The sequence below is a fragment of the Sceloporus undulatus genome, chromosome 3 (genome assembly GCF_019175285.1).
Source record: "Sceloporus undulatus isolate JIND9_A2432 ecotype Alabama chromosome 3, SceUnd_v1.1, whole genome shotgun sequence".
Lineage (NCBI taxonomy): Eukaryota > Metazoa > Chordata > Lepidosauria > Squamata > Phrynosomatidae > Sceloporus > Sceloporus undulatus.
Genome location: NC_056524.1, coordinates 235,788,620 through 235,808,564, shown reverse-complemented (window position 1 = coordinate 235,808,564; position 19,945 = coordinate 235,788,620). Strand labels below are relative to the sequence as shown.

General features: G+C 39.7%; 2 protein-coding genes across 4 annotated transcripts in view; both read right to left on the bottom strand.

Moving 5' to 3' along the window:
* The window catches only part of TRPC1 (transient receptor potential cation channel subfamily C member 1), a 33,874-nt gene extending 33,383 nt beyond the window's left edge, over nt 1-491 (bottom strand). For both annotated transcript variants that reach the window (XM_042457687.1, XM_042457688.1), the window contains exon 1: nt 267-491. In XM_042457687.1, coding sequence (XP_042313621.1) covers nt 267-402 — 136 coding nt within the window. In that variant the 5' untranslated portion in view covers nt 403-491. The remainder of the gene's footprint in view (nt 1-266) is intronic.
* Nucleotides 492-6,289: 5,798 nt separating this feature from the next.
* The window catches only part of PLS1 (plastin 1), an 82,170-nt gene continuing 68,514 nt past the window's right edge, over nt 6,290-19,945 (bottom strand). For both annotated transcript variants that reach the window (XM_042458963.1, XM_042458964.1), the window contains exons 13-16: nt 17,362-17,495; nt 14,949-15,072; nt 13,398-13,522; nt 6,290-7,940 (exon numbers count right to left, since the gene is read on the bottom strand). In XM_042458963.1, the coding sequence (XP_042314897.1) occupies nt 7,805-7,940; nt 13,398-13,522; nt 14,949-15,072; nt 17,362-17,495 (519 nt within the window). In that variant the 3' untranslated portion in view covers nt 6,290-7,804. The remainder of the gene's footprint in view (nt 7,941-13,397; nt 13,523-14,948; nt 15,073-17,361; nt 17,496-19,945) is intronic.

The window sequence follows — 19,945 nt, the reverse complement described above, 5'->3', positions numbered from 1 at the left end:
AAATAATCCCCAATGTCTCCCTATGGGCAAATAATCCCCAATGTCTCCCTATGGGCAAATAATCCCCAATGTCTCCCTATGGGCAAATAATCCCCAATGACTCCCTATGGGCAAGTAGGGTTTCCTGCAAGTATTCCCCAATGATCTCCTAGGGGCCGCAAACGACGGTTCCCAGAATTCCACAGCAGTGAGCCCTGATGCCCCTGGAAGGGGCTTAATTCTCCTGAGGGAGGGGTCTGAGGGAGGGTCCCGCTGGCCTCGCTGACCTTTGTCGCAGGCGAGGAGGAAGAGCTTCTCGTCGAGGGTGGTGTCCTCCTTCACCTGCCGGACGTCCTTCAGGGCCAGGAGCTTGTTGGGGGAGGCCGAGGCCGAGGGGTCCGCGCTCTGGTAAAGGGCGGCCATGGCTCCTGCGGCCCATCGGGGATCGACTGAGGCTTCTCCTCAGGGCCAGGGATGTCGGGGAGGAGAGCAGCGGCGCCAGGGAGGGAGCCCTCCTCCTCGGCGCATGCGCACAACGAGGCCTCCCTGGCTGCCCTTGTGATTCTCATTCCCTTCTGCGTAGCAGGCAGCCTGACCAGGCCAAGGGGCTCCTCAAGAGGCACTGCAGAAATTACATTTTAATAACAATAACAATAATAATATATTAAATTAAAAATTAAACAAATTAAGAATTTAAAAAAGAGCTCAGCATTAGGGGGGGGGGTTGGTTAACTCTGGAAGGAGTCAGGGGCACAAGAGGAGAGGAGGGACCCTGTGAAATGTGGGGACACGTTTGTGTTGTTTTTTACCTGAGGGAACCCCTCTCTGGGAATCTCTGTCTAGGTCCTCCAGGCCAACGTCTGCCAGGCATTGGGAGGCACTGAAACAGATGACAATCCTTGCCCATAAAGAAACCATACTTGCCCATACATAATTGTCCATAGCCAGTGTTCTCCAATGGTTTCCTATGGGCAAGTATGGTTTCTCTATGGAAAATAATTCTCCAATGATTCCCTATGGACAAATATGGTTTCCTTATGGGCAAGCATTCTCCGGCAGACATTGACCATAGAATTGTGCCGGAGGGGCTACAAAGGCATGTTCTCTCTAGGAATCTCTAGGTCCTTCAGTGCATCCTTTGGTTAAAGTTTACCATAGCATTGCACCAGAGGACATAGCTATTCCTAAAGAGAATGCATTAATAAAATGCATGAATAATCAGATCTGCAAAAGTCAAAGCTGCAAATGTGGAGGGGCAAGTATATACGCAAACACAACTAATTTCCCTTTCACCCCCTCACTGGCCTTGTTTTGTCCATGTGTATTTACTTTTATTTCACACACCCCATTCTAATCCCCCGCATTGTCATTGACACAAACGTATGTCATTATAGAGCCAAACTGGTCACACAAGTGATTTTTGGTCCAACACACTGCAGAAATAATCCAGGTTAGAGCACTTTAACTGCCCTGGCCCAGTGCTAGGGAATCCTGGGATCTGTAGTTTTGTCAGACATTTAGCCTTCTCTGTCAGAGGAGTTTGTCACACGTGAAATTTAACTAAAATCCAAAGCAAATCCAAAGGGAAGGGAAAACAGTCAATTCAAATCCAAGGCAATTCACGTGATTATTTTACGTGAAGAGCAGAATTGTGTTCATTCCTGAGGCAAAGCAAAGCAAGTACAAAATAAATTACCACACCAGTACATACCATGCGGAGTCACCAATTCGAATTGAGGCCCTTGCGCATGCTCAGTGGGGCTCTGAACGCATTGCGAACCTTTGCTCTTCTGGGGTGAAGAACAGCCAAATCCAAACGGGTCCTCCGTGTCAGAGCCCCCATCCATTTCAGCTACATCTACATCTATCCTCCGTATCAGCGCCCCCATCCATTTATTATTATTATTAAGGAAATATTAGTATTATTACTAATAAAAAAATTCACTGCAAAATAATCAGTGTAAAAGCTGCAGCTTTACTTGGAAGTAAATCCTTTGTATCTGAAAGAGACCCATTTTGGAAGAGTGCAGAAATGATCCGGTTTCCCTTATGCTCCATGCTCCTTAAAATACCACCTTCCTGAATCCAGTCTACTCTCCTTCCCTTTGTAACAGTTGCCTTCTCTTAGGTTGCATCCGCACTGGGGAGATAATCCAGTTTGACTCCACTTTAACTGTCCTGGCTTAGTGCTATGGAATTCTGGGAACTGTAGTGTCGTGAGACAATGAGCCTTCTTTGCCAGAGAGCTCTGGTGCCTCAGCAAACTATTAAATTATTATTATTATTATTATTATTATTATTACTATTACTATTATTATTATTATTATTCTGCAATGCTTTGTTCTCCTTTGGGTACCCTGCCTCCAGCCTTGAGGAGAGGCAGGAAAGAAATTATTATTATTATTAAAGAAATATTATGCAGTCTCCATCCTTGAAGGAGCATGGGAAGCAAATGGAGCAAAATTGCAGCACTGCATCATGGGAAATTTGCCACCTTGGAGGGGTTTTTTTTTGGGGGGGGTGTACCAGGACAGAAGCAAAGTTGCATTCCACACCAGACCAATTCAGATTGAAATTGAAGTGGGCTTGGAAACAATTTTTGTGAATTCACTTGTAACTGAATTCACAAAAATCAGGAGTCACTTTTGTGGCATCCCCTGGGAAGCCCAGAGGATGCGACCCCTCCCAGGATAGCAATGTTTACCAAGATTGAAATGTGATAACCCTACTGGCAGACCATAGGCTTATGACTTGCCTTCTGGTAGACAATGCTTTATCCGTGATTGGATAAGCCCATGTTGATTCGGCTGAGACAGTGTACACACCCTGCTCCCCTTTGCTAATTAGAAATCTCCTGAGTACACATTGGTCCCTGATTCCGCAAATTGCCTTCTGATGTACAGTGAGATAATGTAAAACCTAATGTAACCCTGATGTCAATAAAAGGAGCTGGCCAAGACCTGGCCAGCAGAAGAAGCTTTGCACCCCCATTCCTGTCTCTGCGTCTCTCTGTTGCGACACACTTTGGATTGACTTTGGATCTGGCTCGGAAGTATTCCCCATAGAAAGCAATCACATGTGATAATCTATCACGTTTTAACATGAATTCGCATGGTTGGACCAGGAGTGAATTCGGATTGGAGCTGCAAAACCCGTCGTCATCCTCTGGATAAACTACAGCTCCCAGGATTCCCTAGCCATGAACCAGGGCAGTTAATACTCTGCCCAGTTCTGGGCATCACAATTCAAGAAGGATATTGAGAAGCTGGAACATGTAGAGAGGTGAAATGGTGAAAGGTCCGGAAGCCATGCCCTATAAGGGAGCTGAGTTTAGCCTAGAGAAGGTCAAGAAGTGACATGATAGCTATGCCAGTAGTGCTTTGATTGTGTACAGTGGGCCCTTGGTATTCACTGGGGGTTGTTTCTGGGATCCTCTCATGGATATCAAAATCTGTGGATATCCCATTGAATGCAACAGCTAGTAAAATGGTGTCCCTTATACAAAATGGCACAATCTATGGCGGGATACACACCGCCATATAGTACGTATAGGATACGTACTAGGGTTAGGAAGGGGCGGTGCTTCCGCACCCCCCTAACCCTAGTACGTATCCTATACGTACAAGATGGCGGCGCACCTTCTACATGGGCGCCGCCATCTTTACGTACTGGACGCATAGCGTCCAGACGTGTCGCGGCGCCTATGACGTCGCGAGTCCGCGCCAGGCGCCTCGCGACATCATAGAGGCGCCGCAAGAAGAAGCTCCGAAATGGAGCTTCTTTTTTGCTCCGCACGGGAGTCGCGCGGTTTGGCTGCTGCGGCTCCCGCACGGAGCAAATGGCGGCGGGGGAGCGCCGCAAAGCGGCGGTTTGTACCCCGCCAATGTTTGCTTTTTGAAATGTATATATTTTGAAAATATTTTCAAATATTTGAATCTGTGGATAAAAAATTCATGGATACAGAGGGCCAATTGTATTTCTGCATGGCAGGGCGCTGGACTGGATGGTCCTTGTGGTCTCTTCTATGATTCTATGTTGTCAAAGTGCATTGAGGGGATGATGCCTGAAATCTCCTGTTTGTCATTCCATAAACATAGCAGAACATGAAATAAGGCGTATTCATACAAAGCTGAGATTTCAAGAGACGGTAGTTTTAGTCTGTTACAGCATAAAATGGAGGGGGAAAGAAAGGAATCTAGCAGCACCTTTAAGACTGATTTTAGTATGAGCTTTTGTGGATTTTTTAAGATGCACTGATGGAGTTAATATGAACCTCAGGTGTATTAGCAGTTACATAATTGCAGGGCTAGGACAGTGTGATAAGAAAGATACAATTTACCACACTGGTCATAGACCTTCAAAGAGCTGTGTAAGGTGATACTGGTCTGTATCAGTTTGAGGTGAGAAAACAAGGAATCTGCTTATTGAGAGTCAGTTCCCTTGTGCTCAAGCTTTATTGTGGGAAATTATTTTGTTCCATGCCTACTTGTGCACACATAATATTAATATATGTAGTGTGCCAAGAAGTCATTGTTGCTGGTCATACTTCTGCTGATTGGATTGCAATTTGTGAATGTGTCTTATTTCAGCTGTTTCTCATTCCAATTTTCCTTTGTTTGTTGTTCAAGAACTGCTATTTGTAAGTCAGAAACCGCATGCCCAGGATGGTTGAAATGCTCTTTTTGGGTATTACCATGTTGGATTTGTTTCCATTTATCCTCTTCTGTATACACTGTCTTGTTTGTCCAATACAAAAGGCATTGATGACATAGGAAGGCATGGAGGACCAGCAAAGAAATGTACCTCTGCTGTTGTAGGTGATGTCATTGAGACTGGTAATGTTTCTGTTAGAGGAAACGTGGGTACAGAGTTGGCATCTGGATTTGTGACAGGGTCTGGTTCTTGTATTACCATTCATATTATACAGCCTGTAGTAGGCAAGTAGCTGTTTAAGATTGGGAGGCTGCCTATAAGCCAGCAAAGGAGCACCCTCATGGAACCACCCAGATCATGAGAAGAAAATATTATTCTTCAGAACAAACTGCAGCTTGTAAATGATGCATTTGAGTGGTGTTAGCTGGGGCTGTAGGTGACAAGCAGCAGTGTTCAGTCATTTTCATTTAGCTTTGTCTTGCGGTAAATTGTTCTTGGGTTCTAATCTTGCCTCACTGATTTGTTTTTTCACCTCCTTGGATGGGCATGGCAGTCTAAGAATTGCCTATTGCACATCCATGAGTTTTGAGTCCCTGTCTCATGGGTCTGAGCAGACATAAGAAGCATGTAAGTATGTGTAACAATAAGTGGGCTTTCAGTGTAGCATGATGCTTAGAGGTCCTTTGTGCACTTGCACCTGTACAACTTGACAGTTTCTAAACTATTTGCAGGCGAAATCTGATGCACAGGTCTTTGGACACACTAAGATTATGACTGTATTAATACAGGTCAAGTGTTCCCCTCTGGAATTCTGAAATCCAAAATACTCCAAAATCCAAAATTGTCCACATGGGCGACTGAGATAATGACACTTTAGTTGTATGGTGGTTCAGTATACCCCAACTTTTGTTTCATGCACAAAATTATTAAAAATATTGTGTATTAAATCACCTTCAGGCTATGTTTATAAGGGGTGTATGAAATAAATGAATTTAATGTTTAGACTTGGGTCCCATGTACATGTACATAATGATATCTGCATGTACATACTGATACATACAAGATATTATGTATATGCAAATATTCCAAAATCCAAAATACTTCTGGTCTCAAGCATTTTGGATAAGGAATACTCGGTGTGTAGCATTATACATGTATTGTATTATACCTCCAGATGTTGGTTACACGTAATAATGATAGTACACAGAACTATATTGGACTAGGCTCTCCAGGTATCTATATTTTGCACACCCATGTTTATTTCAGATATAGTGCAGGAAATCCATATTGTCCATTTCATTTTCTGATACACATTTGTATTCACTATTTTATAGCTATTACATAAGGCCTGTGACTTTATGTGTCCATCCTGCAGTCTAATGATTTGGCTTTGAATGAAATGGAACAAAAAGTAGAACCTGGAAGGGTGGAGAGAGACCATACTGAGCTTAAAAAGTTATTTTTAAGATTAATTAATGAATTAAGATGAAATAAACTGGATTGCCTGCATTTACTCTCATAATATGAGCCTTTTTAATAGCCTACAGTAATCAAATGAGTTAATTCATCTTTCCTATAAAAAAACAACAATAGAAAATTCATTCCAATTAAAAACATTTACAAGAAAGTACATCAAATATATGGGGAGGCCCCAGACTGAACTCACCATCTGTCTTTATTGCTTTTTAATATGACATGTTTAGAAGTTCAAATATTTACCCTCATTGCAAGGCTTGCTTACAAACATAAATTATTGCCATTGTTATATTTGTGCTTATTTAGTTTTATTCTAGACCATAAACCATAATATGTTGGTTTTCCCCCCTTAGTGAACAGTCATTCGATATTACAAATAACTACAGCAAAATCTCAACAGAGGATGTTCATATTTAAAATAACTGTTTTGAATAAGTAGCAGGCTCTGGCTATAATACCAGTGTGGCAATCACTATTAATCAGTTATCTTTCCAGAGTTCAAGATTCAGTGGTTAAGAGGCAAGAAGTTATGATAGGAGCACCACTATTGCTAGCAGAACTGAAGTTGCACTGATGCAAGATAAAACCACTGCATCTCTCAACCCTGGCCCACCATGAAGAGGATACAGAAAAGAATTAACAAAACCTGCACAACTATCATAATCTACAGATATCTGAGAAACATTTACAGTTGAATAAACAAAAGCGACCACTTGGGCTAGCATAACTGTACCGCATCCCATTCTTTGACCATGGGTAAGGGGCTGGACATGGACCAAATGATCACATGCTCAATCTTTTCCAGAGCAAATTCCCTTCATACTTTCACCCTCCTTTACTAGTCTCATCCATGATTAAGGCTCATTGTCATTGCCAGGTCCATGTGAAGCCAGCTTCCAACTATAGTTTCTAAGCTCTGATTAAAATCAGTTATGATTAACAAAGATTCTGACATAGCTGTTAACCATGAGTAAGGCCAACAGTAGATGGGTGAGTGGAAACTGTGCCACAATATGCAGGGTCTTCCAATAGGGGAAGTCACAACCTGCATTTCATACTCATACCCAAGGGACAAAGTGTGCTACAGTTAAAATGGCCATCCTTTTAAAAATTATTTTTATTTTCCAAGTAAAATAGTAACCAGAAATAAAATAGCTTAAAAGGTTAACAAGTTTCCTTACCATGTAACTCCAACAAGTGAAACTTGCCCTAAACAATAAAACAGCACCTCTCAGATTAATCAACTGAAATTTTCACTAATTAATTTACCAGCTAAACCAATTAATGGAACAGTACCAAATTCCATAACGTTTCATGTGCAGTAATGCATGTTAATAACTCAGGGGGAAAATCATTTCACAGCTGTTCCTAAAATAACATTTTAATCCAGATCAATTTTGCACTAAGAAAACAGCATGTGTCATATTTATTTTAAAGGCCTATTTAACATAGTAATTTTACCTATGTTTATTGTGGTATTCTTAGTAATATTAGCTCACAAGTTACTGATACAATATAAAATGTTTCAGATGAAACCTTAAATATAAACAATTATTTTTAAATAATCTCTCTATACATCTCCACATTTGTATATGTATACATTATCTCTGTTTTACAGCTAATAAATGTAGTTAGTCTGTAAACAATGAGGCATTCATTGTGTTTATCATGGCAGAATATGAAAAAAAAATCTTCTTCATTTAATTTTGTTCAGTCCTTTTCCCATCAAACATGCGAAAACTGTCATAACCATTTTTGGCTTCACTTCTACCAAGTCATCTGGCAGGGCATATATACAAGCACCAATTTTCCGAGCAACTGAAATAGCATATCTTAAAGAGAGAAAAGAAAAGACATATTATTAACCCAGCATCACTAAAATGATGAGACTGAATCATATTATTCTATTCGGCTATATTCAGTGAGGGCTTTGACTTGTTGGAAAGTGCTTTTCTTTGGCAAGTTTTGTTGTTGTCAGTTACCATCAAATTGACTTCGACTTATAGCAACCCTATGAATGTGAGACCTCCAAGTCACTCTATCATCAACAGCCGTGATTGGGTCTTGCAGAGACTCAGAGTTGTGGCTTCCTTGATTGAATTTTTTGCTGTTGCTGTTCTGTGCCTCCAAGTAATTTTTAATTTATGATAACCCTGAGGCGTACCTATCATAGCGTCTTCTTGGAAAGTTTCTTCACAGGGAGTTTGCCATTCCCATCCTTTGAGGAATGTAACTTGCCCAAGGTCACCCTGTGGGTTTTTATGCTCAAGTGGGGATTTAAACCCTGGTCACCAGAGTCATAGTCCACTACTCTGTCCCTCTATAGTGCTTTTCCTTTTGCTTTCTACCCTACCAAGCATTATTATCTTTTCTAGAGAATCACACCTTCTCATGATGTGTCCAAGTTAGGGTACCCCATTTTCACAAGTTCCTACAAAGCTACTGTAGTCGTCCATCATATCTCACTGAGTTCTCACCAAGGCCCCACAACATTCAGGAGCAGCTTTTCAGAGGGGCCACACAGTAACATAGCCATATTTACCTCTAAACAAATAATGCTTAACAAAAGCAGGTGGTGGCAAACATTTAGCATAACTACTTTCTTTGCATATAGATTTATAGTGTTTCAAACAACTTAATGTTTGAAACAACCCTCTTTTATTTATTAAGTTTAGGTAATACTGCTTTTCTATATAAAATTTTTGAAGCAGTATACAGCATAAAACCACAGTACACTAATTAGATGTCATTAAAATGTTCTACAATAGTTTTTAAATAAAATAAAAGCCTATACTTTAAATGCACAGAGAAAAGGTTAGTCTTAACCTACTTCGTGAAATGCAGAGAAGGCACCAGACTGTATCACTGGAAGGAGTTCCAAAAGTTCTAGTGTAACAACAGAAAAGTCCCTGTGTTTTGTGGAGGCAACCTAGCTTCCACATACAAGAGTATTTCAGCAGTGTCCTGTCACCAGATCATAATTCTTGGAAGAATTCATACATGATATCCTGCCAACGCCAATTTCAGTTTTATTTATAAATCGTCTGACATTTTCTATGCACTGATAAAGATAAGGTAACAATGCATTCCCCACAGTCTAGCATATTCAATGTTAATACAGGAAACAGGATAATAAGCAAATTAAAGTACTGTAATAATTCTTCATAAAATTACATCAGTGTAACAGAGACAGAAGAGTTGCTCCTGTTAGCACATGGGGGCAGCATTTTTTATGTTGAAGTTTCCACACTATCTTCTAGGACAGTCTCATGAATGAAGGTATTCAATGCATGAATATCTGTGGCCAGATCTTTATTTTCCATAGTCTGCATATACAGCCAAAGCTGACAAAATATACTCCAGGAAGAAAACAGTATGAGGTATCACCAATGTACTGAAGATGCTAAACCTAAGAGCCTAGGGGACCTCTCTTAGTGATTTATTGCAGATAATATACACTGACATTATACTAAAGAATTTATTATTATTATTATTATTATTATTATTATTATTATTATTATTATTTTCTTATATCCCACCTTTCCCCCAATACAGGGACTCAAGGCAACGAATGTAGTATTTAATATGTCTTTGCAAACCCAAATAGTTAAGATTTCTTCTTGTCAATGTTTTAATAAACTCTAAGGCTGTGCTCATATGTAGCTTGCTGCATGCCAGATTAAGTACTGCATCATTACTGTGGTGGGAAAGGATATAACAAAAAGGAAGAAGAAACTAACACAAGGGATTTGTGTACTGGATTATGTCACACATATAAATCCTGTTAGCCCCCTTCCAATTAGTAAGAAGGCGCCTGGGATAATTTCCACAATGTTTGTAGTTGTAAACACGCTAAATCAGTGTGCTCAACATTTCAGATATGATCCAATACACGAAACTCACTCGCAGAAGCAGGGTAGCCTGACATGGTAACATGGGTTTGACAGACAAGAGAGCATTTCATTAGTTTCATAAAGCACTCACTGTGAATTAAGATACAGGCAGACAGACATGAATGAGTAGGCATATATCTGCCAGTTAAAAATAAAAATACATAAAGGGGTCAGTAGCACCTTTGAGAGTAACTGGGAAGAAGAAATTTCTAGCATAAACTTTCGTGGATATGGACACAGTGCAATTAATCAGACTTTGTATTAGATGAAGAGAACTGTGCCTGTAAAAACATATGCCAGACCTTTCTTCTTCCCAGTTAAGTCTCAAAAGTGCTACTAAGTGCTACACTGAAACCTGGTGGGATCATCACTGAAACCTGGTGCGATGAGTCTCATGATTGGAATGTGGAAATAGAGGGGTATAACTGTTTTAAGAGAAATAGGCCAAACAGGAAAGGAGGAGGAATAGCATTATATGTCAGAGATATTTACACCAGTGAAGAGATCCAGGACATCAATCATGGAAGCCAGATGGAGAGCATCTGGATAAGAATCAAAGGGGAGGGAAACAACAAGGATGTTACGGTGGGAGTCTACTACAGACCCCCAAGTCAGACTGAGGAATTGGATGATATCTTTCTAGAACAGATGACCACACAGTCAGAAAAGAGAGATGTAGTAGTGATGGGTGACTTCAACTACCCTGATATTTCTTGGAAGTCAAACTCAGCAAAATCCTCAAGGTCTAGCAAATTCCTCACTTGCCTGGAAGACAATTTCATGGTCCAAAAGGTGGAAGAGGCAACAAGGGGGTCAGCTATTTTGGATCTGATCCTAACCAACAAGGATGACTTGGTTAATGGGGTGCAAGTGGTGGGATCATTAGGTGGAAGTGACCATGTTCTCCTGGAGTTTGTTATACAATGGAAAGGAGAAGCCAGGCATAGTAAGACACACATTCGAGACTTTAGGAGAGCGGATTTCAGTAAACTTAGAGAAGTATTGAGGGTGATCCTGTGGTCAGAAATACTAAAAGGGAAGGGAGTTCAGGCCGGATGGGAGTTTCTCAAAAGACAAATACTGAAGGTATAATTTCAAACAGTTCCAGTGAGAAAGAAAAATGGGAGGTGTCTCAAGAAACCAGGATGGATGACTAAGGAACTTTCAAGTGAGCTGAGTTTGAAATGGAACATGTATAAGAAATGGAAAAGGTGGGAAATCACAAAAAAGGAATTCAAAGAAATAGCAGGCATGTGTAGGGGTAAAGTCAGAAAAGCTAAAGCGCAGAATGAACTCAGGCTTGCTAGAGAGGTTAAGAACAACAAAAAGGGCTTTTTTGGATATGTCCGCAGGAAAAGGAAGAAGGAAACGGTAGGGCCACTGCGTGGAGAAGATGGCAAAATGCTAACAGAAGATAGAGAAAAGGCAGAATTACTCAACACCTTCTTTGCCTCAGTCTTCTCAGAAAAGGCAAAGGGTGCTCAACCTGAGGATAATGGAGCAGAGGACAGGATAGGGGCATTTCAGTACAGAATAAGTAAAGAGGTAGTAGAGGAATACCTTGTTAATCTAAATGAATTTAAGTCTCCAGGACCAGATGAACTACATCCAAGGGTACTAAAGGAACTGGCAAATGTAATATTGGAACCATTGGCAATCATATTTGAAAACTCCTGGAAAACAGGAGAAATCCCAGCAGACTGGAGGAGGGCAAACGTTGTCCCCATCTTCAAAAAGGGGAAAAAAGAGGATCCCAACAATTATCGTCCAGTTAGTCTGACATCAATACCAGGAAAGATTCTGGAGCAGATCATTAAAAAGAGAGTCTGTGAACATCTAGAAGGCAATGCCATAATCACAAAAAGTCAACATGGGTTTCAGAGAAACAAGTCATGCCAGACAAACCTAATCTCTTTCTTTGATAAAATTACCAGCTTGGTAGATGAAGGGAATGCTGTGGATATAGTATATCTTGATTTCAGTAAGGCCTTTGACAAGGTTTCCCATGATATTCTTGCAAACAAGCTTGTAAAATGTGGGCTAGACAAAGTAACTGTTAAATGGATCTGTAATTGGTTGACTGGCTGAACCCAAAGGGTGCTCAACAATGGCTCCTTTTCATCCTGGAGAGAAGTGACCAGTGGGGTCCCACAGGGCTCTGTCCTGGGCCCAGTGCTATTCAACATCTTTATCAATGACCTGGATGACAGAATTGGGAGCATACTTATCAAATTTGCAGATGACACCAAATTAGGAGGAATAGCTAATACTCCAGAGGACAGGATCAACATTCAAAATGATCTGAATAGACTAGAAAGTTGGGCCAAAGCTAACAAAATGAAATTCAACACAGAGAAATGTAAGGTACTGCAGTTAGGGCAGAAAAATGAAATGCACAGATATAGGATGGAAGACACATGGCTGAATGAAAGTATACGTGAAAGGGATCTAGGAGTCCAAGTAGACGATAAGTTGAACATGAGTCAACAGTGCGATGCGGCAGCTAAAAAGGCCAATGCAATTTTAGGCTGCATCAATAAAAGTATAGTGTCTAGATCAAGAGAAGTAATTGTGCCATTGTATTCTGCTCTGGTCAGGCCCCACCTGGAATATTGGGTCCAGTTCTGGGCACCACAATTCAAAAAGGACATTGAGAAACTGGAGTGTGTCCAAAGGAGGGCGACTAAAATGGTGAAAGGTCTGGAAACCTTGCCCTATGAGGAACGACTCAGGGAGCTGGGGATGTTTAGCCTGGAGAAGAGAAGGTTAAGAGGTGATATGATAGCCCTGTTTAAATATTTGAAAGGATGTCATATTGAGAAGGGAGCAAGCTTGTTTTCTGCTGCTCCAGAGAACAGGACACAGAACAATGGATGCAAGCTACAGGAAAAGAGATTCCACCTGAACATTAGGAAGAACTTCCTGACAGTAAGGGCTGTTCGACAGTGGAACACACTCTCTCGGAGTGTAGTGGATTCTCCTTCCTTGGAGGTCTTTAAACAGAGGCTGGATGGCCATCTGTTGGGGATGCTTTGATTTGGATTTCCTGCATGGCAGGGGATTGGACTGGATGGCCCGTGCAGTCTCTTCCAACTCTATGATTCTATGATTCTATGAAATGCTTAATAATTTTTTTATGCTAAAACAAACTAGCACGGCCATCTCTTTGAATAGCGCTGAACATGTTGATTAATCTGAGAGTAAAGGCTCTATTCTATGAAAATGAAGGTCTTAGAAAATGTTAGTTTTTAGATTTCCACAGCATTCTGTGTTGTTTTTGATGTAACAGAGTAGCTAATCCTCTGGTACTACTTACTATAACTAGTCATATACACCTTTAGTTGTATCAGTGCCTTTATGTTTGATAATGGAAGAAAATGTGCCATAGTGACTTACTTAGCATTATTCAGCTTGTCTGTTTCAGTAAGATTTTCCCTCTTGACCATTTCTGGACGAACTGCTTTTGGTGCAATGGCATCTATTAAATCTAGTACAGGCAAACTAGTGCTTATGGATTTGTCCTGAAAGGAGAAGAATTCAAATGTTTCATTATTTATGTATTTATTTATTCATTATCTTTAACACACTAATCAGTATTTTTGCTGTATTTTTGACTTTCCTCATGGACAAAAAAATCCCAGTGACAGTATGCACTGATTGCTGGATAGTGAATGGACATAAAGCTGCATGTGTTCCACTGAGAATTGTCTCATATTCTCCTTTATAAAAACTGATATTTTATTATTCCCCCCCTTTCATCCAGATGTCAGAGATGAATATCTCCATCACAAATATGTGACATAAGAAAATAAATTTCTTGCATTTGTATTTCCATATGTTTGCATTTTGGTCTTGTTGACTTTCATCTGTAATTAGGATTTTCTTCTGCTTGTATATAAATGGAATAATCTGTTTATTTCTGGAAATCCAATACTACTTTGAACTTGCCCTGAGCTTTACATTTTGCTCCTAGGATACTGACATGCACTTTCTTCCTGACTTACAATAGAGGGTACCACTGCAGTAGTCACCTCCCAACAGCTACAGCAGATACGCAGTCTAGTTCATAATGTCAAGTAGCCAGTAGGAGGTGCCACAGAATGATGTACGTAATTATATTTGTTCCTTGACAATATTACTGTATTTTTGTTCAGTTGAACACCATTATGATTTCCAGATTTGTTCATATGTTAAGTGCTACCAAGAACATTGTGCACTTGAATCCAAACTTATGCAACTCAAGAAATTTATATTCCAGAAAACCACTTTGTGGATCATATCAATTCATGATTTAGTATTTTTCTGTCACTTTATGTGTCGGAAGAATTCCATAAGGCTACAAAAAAAGAACCCAAATACAAAACAATTTTTACTGAAGACTGCACATCTGGGATTTCAGTTTTCTCCCCAGATTTGTGATATAAATTACTGTTCAGTCTCAAATTACATGCAGGACAACTAGAGATGACTCTTTGTTCTAGCTAAATCAGTAAATGCAGCTAATTGTACAGTTACACATGCTTCTCCTACTGAAGATAGTATATACTTTAAAAAGTGTTCTAAACCCTCAATATTGAATTGAAAGACAATTAACACTGTCTATGTAGAAAACAATCAAAAAAAAAGTTTCAGGTTGTTTATTATGTTTAAATTCTCCTATCATATATCAAAACTTTCTGTTTTCCACTAGGTTTTTTTCCCTCCCTCTATTAAACAGAGAAATGCACAGGAAAGTACAAGGGACCTTTACAAAGACTCTTATGACACTTGAAAATTATTGTGTTTTATTTGCAGTCCACAAAATCATATACACTAAGGAATATAAGGGAGAACTAATGTATTGCTCTACTATAAATCTAATTTCATAAAAAAGGTAATCTAATTAATTTACATTTTTCTCCCTCCCTCCCTCCCCCCCTTTTTTTTAGTAAGTAATCTCTTCATTACCTTGAAGCTATTTATTGAAGTGGTCTTATCTGCATTTGCAAGAGTCTGATTTACCCATTTAATAATTATGTCATCATTTACTTTCTCCCCCTCTCCAAGGTCTGATAGTACATTCAATGTGTATCTGCAATAGAAAGGACATAGTGTTTGCAACTGAGAAGGAAACATAAAATTCCCCAGTAATTCATATTACGGTATATATTTAAATAATTATAAAATACTGTTCTTAGACAAAGAAATCTGTAGAGGATGTAACTGCACTAGAAATGGGGAACATAGATAATTCAACACAAAGCTAAAAACAAGCCAGGACTTTATTGAAGTTGGTGTAACATTACTAGCACAGCATAGAGACTCAAATGTAAGCCAATCAAAGTACTATCCAACACAACTACAGGGGAACAAATAGACCAGAGATAATCTTAGTTCTGCCCCTATTTCCATTTTCTGTTGCAAATCCATCCTACCTGGGTTTTTTTCTCTTTGGGTTCAAAAGAAGTATGTGTTCATGACTGTAAATTGACTTAAGCTTGATAAAACCCCCAATAGTCTACTTAAGGACTTCTCTTAAAAGTCCATGGTTCCCCCCTTACCATTCTATTCCAAATTGTAAATCTTATTAATCTACGATGGTAATCTTAGGGTTTACCATATTTGTTCTACTTTCAATTTACTCCTTTCTTGTACTACTTGTACTACTACTTTCATTGTATTATTTGTCTTACGTATTATTTCTCTTACATAGGCCACAAACCATAGGCCACAAACCATGTTGTCCTCCCAACGAGCTCTACAGTACCTCTTGACACCCTCTCTCTCTCTCTCTCTCTCTCTCCATGCTTTAAAAGACCATGTTCTCCCATGTTTTAACTCATGAACTGTCTTAGCGCTCTCTTGCTCTGTGTGTGTGTGTGTGTGTGTGTGTGTGTGTGTTTGTGTGTATATATATATTCAGATGCACGCATTATCACTTCCCCCCACCACTCTGACCACATCAATCCTGTGTTGGTATCCCTTCACTGGCTCCCCCTCCCTTTCCGCATTCAGTATAAGCTCCTGCTGTCGACATTTAAAGCCCTCCATGGACTGGCCCCTCCTTACTTATCAGACCTTCTTTCTCCTCACCTTCCCACTCGCGCCCTCCGCTCTGGTAGTCAAGGTCTGCTGTCTCAGCCCAGGATTTCCTCTGCCCCATCCCGGATTTGCCCCTTTTCACTTGCTGCCCCTCACTCCTGGAACCTTCTTCCCCCACAAGCAAGAGCCATCACTTCTTTAACCAGCTTCAAAACGGAGTTGAAAATCATCCTGTTCAGAGAAGCCTTCCCAGGCATTGCATAACTGTCGCTTACTATTTGATGTTCTTTTGGTGCCTGTTTATCAAACCATTTCCTGTATTGCTATGTACTGTATATGTATTATCCTACTTGAGAGTATGTATTTTCCCTGGAAGAAGATTAACCATCCATTATGAAGCCAAGCCCTCCCTCCAGTCTATCTGCCTTGGTCCAGGCCTTGGAGGTAGAGAGGAACTGCTGGACCTCTTACCCTTTCCCTCCACCACTCCCTTCTCCTTCTGTGTCATGTCTTTTTAGATTGTAAGCCCGAGGGCAGGGAACCATCTAATTAAAAAGATTGTATGTACAGCGCTGTGTAAATTTACAGCGCTTCATAAATAAAGGTTAATAATAATAAATAATAATGTATCTATCTATCTATCTATCTATCTAATTATTTTGAAGCATTTGCATTTTTAAAAAACAGAAATGTCTTCATAAAAATGAAGTAACTTTGATGCAGGACACAAGCAAAATATTTTTCATACAGCACTTTAGGCCCTAAAATACAAACTTCCATATTTAGCTTGTGGGACAAATATTCCACTTTCCTGTTTCAGGACTAGTGAGCTTTGAGATGTTAAATCTTCCCGTCCTCACAACACAGAGGAAAAAAACCCCACTGCAGTGCATATATTTAGATACTTAGGTCCAACTCTCTGTAAGGCAAGTAAGGATGAAGTCCAGATATCCTTTCTAGTAAATGAGCCCTTTTAGTCATTGCCAACATGCATGGGATTGCACTACACAATCATATTCGGAAAAGTTAAGTTCCTCAACTATATCAATGATATTTCAAAGCTACTGCCATGTTGTAATGTTTGTCTGAGAAGTGGGAGATTCAGATTTCCACAGAGCCAAAAAATTCACTGAGTAACTTTGCTCACTCACTCTCAACTTTGGTCACGCAGTCACCCTCTCTCAACCTGATCTACCAAATTAACAATTTGTAAGGCACCTAACAGCATTTAAATAATTGAAAATAATTATAAATGAAATCTGCAGTGTAGCTGCAAACATATAAAGAAAATATTTTGGTCTGAAAGCATTGTGTTTTGTGAGCTGTAATAACTCCTCACCTTCTCATTAACTGCCAAACCAATGCCAAGGTCAATGTTGGGTTGCCTTCATTCAGGTCCTGTCCACCAATACCAACCAATGAGAATCTAGCCTTTTTCTTTCCCAGTTCCACTGCATAGTTGCAATTTTCAATCTAAAAGTGATATGTTCATAGAAATGACAAACATATTTCAGATTCAGAAACTACATATATTTTGAACAATTTTACTAAAATTGCAGTTTGGAAAGAACAAATCAGCCACAATACAAGAATAGCAAGAGCATCCCACACCAACAGATTAGTAATTAGTAAAAACCTACAGGCTTGAAAAGCATTTTGGACAAAGGATAATTTGTGACAGTGGATTGAAGTATCACAGGAGGGCATTTAAATATATTTAATTCATTCTTTCAATTAAAAAAGTATTGTAATTGGCTTTGTGCAGAACTAACTTTATATTACTTATAAGCTACTAACGTCTACTGAAGTTCAGAGTATATGTTTCTAGTATGCTTGTCCTGAAGATTCAGAATAACAAATCTCCTATTCCAACATGTAATGGACAGAAATAATGTGGAAAAATTGGGATAAGTTCCTACACACACAAAAAGAAGAGTGATTCAACATGTTTCAGCAATTTTTTTAAATCCAAAACTAACAGTATGCACATGTGAAATAAAATAATCAGGTCAGATAAACCTTGCATAAGTAAACAAAAACATTTTGAACCTTCTAAAGAAGACTTGAAGGCTTTTTCCAAAATGCATCCAGTCAACATTTTTCTTATGATTTCCATTTTGGTGGCCAGATTTCTAGATATATGCTTCTTTAACATACTACGAATAGCTGGTGAGTCAAGCTTATCTGCTTTCCTATTTTCTCCCTGTTTTGCTGTTAATTCCTGTTTACTAAGGAATTCTGGAGGCAGCTGCTGTTTACTTTGCCAGCTGTAGGCAGGTACACATGCCTACAGTAGGATGAGCTTTATTTATTGCATTGTTTACTGCAGACACACTGATGTAACCCAACAAAGAAAGTCTGTGTTTCTCCAGCCTTCCTTCTTTATTCTCCCAGTGCCGAATGTGCTTTTAAAAAAAATTCAGCTACACAGAGACAAAAAGAAAGGGGGCTGGGGGTTTAAAATGACTTTATAAAAATCAGCTTCTTTGTCCGAAGCTTTGTTAACTCTATTTCAATGCATTCTATTTGAATACCACAATGTCATATAATTTTATATAGCTGAAACTACCAATACTATTAATACTATTGCCAACAGACTGGGCTTTAGCTGGACCAGCAATCTGTGGTCTGGTTGCCAAATTAGGAGCAAGTCTCAGAGTAGAAAAGCTGTCTGTTGCCCTTAAATTTTAAAAACATTATTTGCACACACACACACACACACACACACACACACACACACACACACACACACATATATATATATATATATATATTACACATGCATCATACTGGGCAGGAAAAGAAAAAGTACTGAATGGGTGCAAAGCACACTTTTTTCCTGCCCCAAAATGGATGCTTCCTTCTCTCTTTTTCCACATCAGTGTGAATATGTATGAAGTGGGGGGTCCAGAGCTGCCATCTTCACTGGCCACCTCTGACCATTTAGCTGTTCTCTGTTCTTGTGGTTTCAGTGCCCCACTCACTTCTGTTTAATAACATTGCCACGGCCATGGCCCTTTTTAGAAATACTTATGCCAGATAGATACTTGGAAAGGATTTCTGGGGTTGGCCTCATTAGTGCCTAAACATCCCCTGGTTTCCTTCCACTTTGGCTTAGTGAGCTCCAGGCAGAGGTGCAGGAATGCTCAGTGGAGACATTTGCATGCACTTCAGTAGAAAAGTGCTTATTTAATGCACCAACCCTGCTGAATTCAATATGCTACTTTCTAGGGCTGTAGAGGCCTCTGAGTGTGGGAAGAATCTCCTGCAGTTTACAGGTAGGTTCAGAATCCCCAGTCTTGTTGGTGAGATTTTCAGAGGGAGAGAGAGACTGAGAAACAGAAACAATGTCTGTATAGCCTTTGGATATTGTTCTGCATGTGTCCATTCTAGATTTTTGGTATTGAGCTAAGGACTGAATAGACTGCAATCCCATTCCATCTCTGCGATCCTAAGTATGGGATGTGTGTGTATGTTTCTTACATGTTCTTAGTATGTCCATTTTCATGTCTATTTGGCTTATATGCTTCCCTGATTACATGGTAAATTTGAATTATTTTATAGTTTGTGCTTTGGTCATCTGCTCTGCTATTTACCCCTGCAACTGTTCTGAGTTTTCTCCCATGGATGCATTCACTGCCCTGGGCACTAGTATCAGGGATGTAGGTAGCATTTGATTGATAGGGCTTTCGGCTGTCAGGGTCTCCTGCCACTTCCTTCTCTCCCTAATCACAAGATAGAAATAGTGACCACAACTGGTGCCCATATATACTTATTGCAACAAACCACTGAGCTAATAACAACCTTTACAGCAATTCTCACCTGCAAAAATGGATAAATGTTTTCTACATAATGCATGTATAGAACTGACCTGTGAAATGGTTTATTTTTCTTGAGTAATTTTGCAGACATTTTGGACTAAG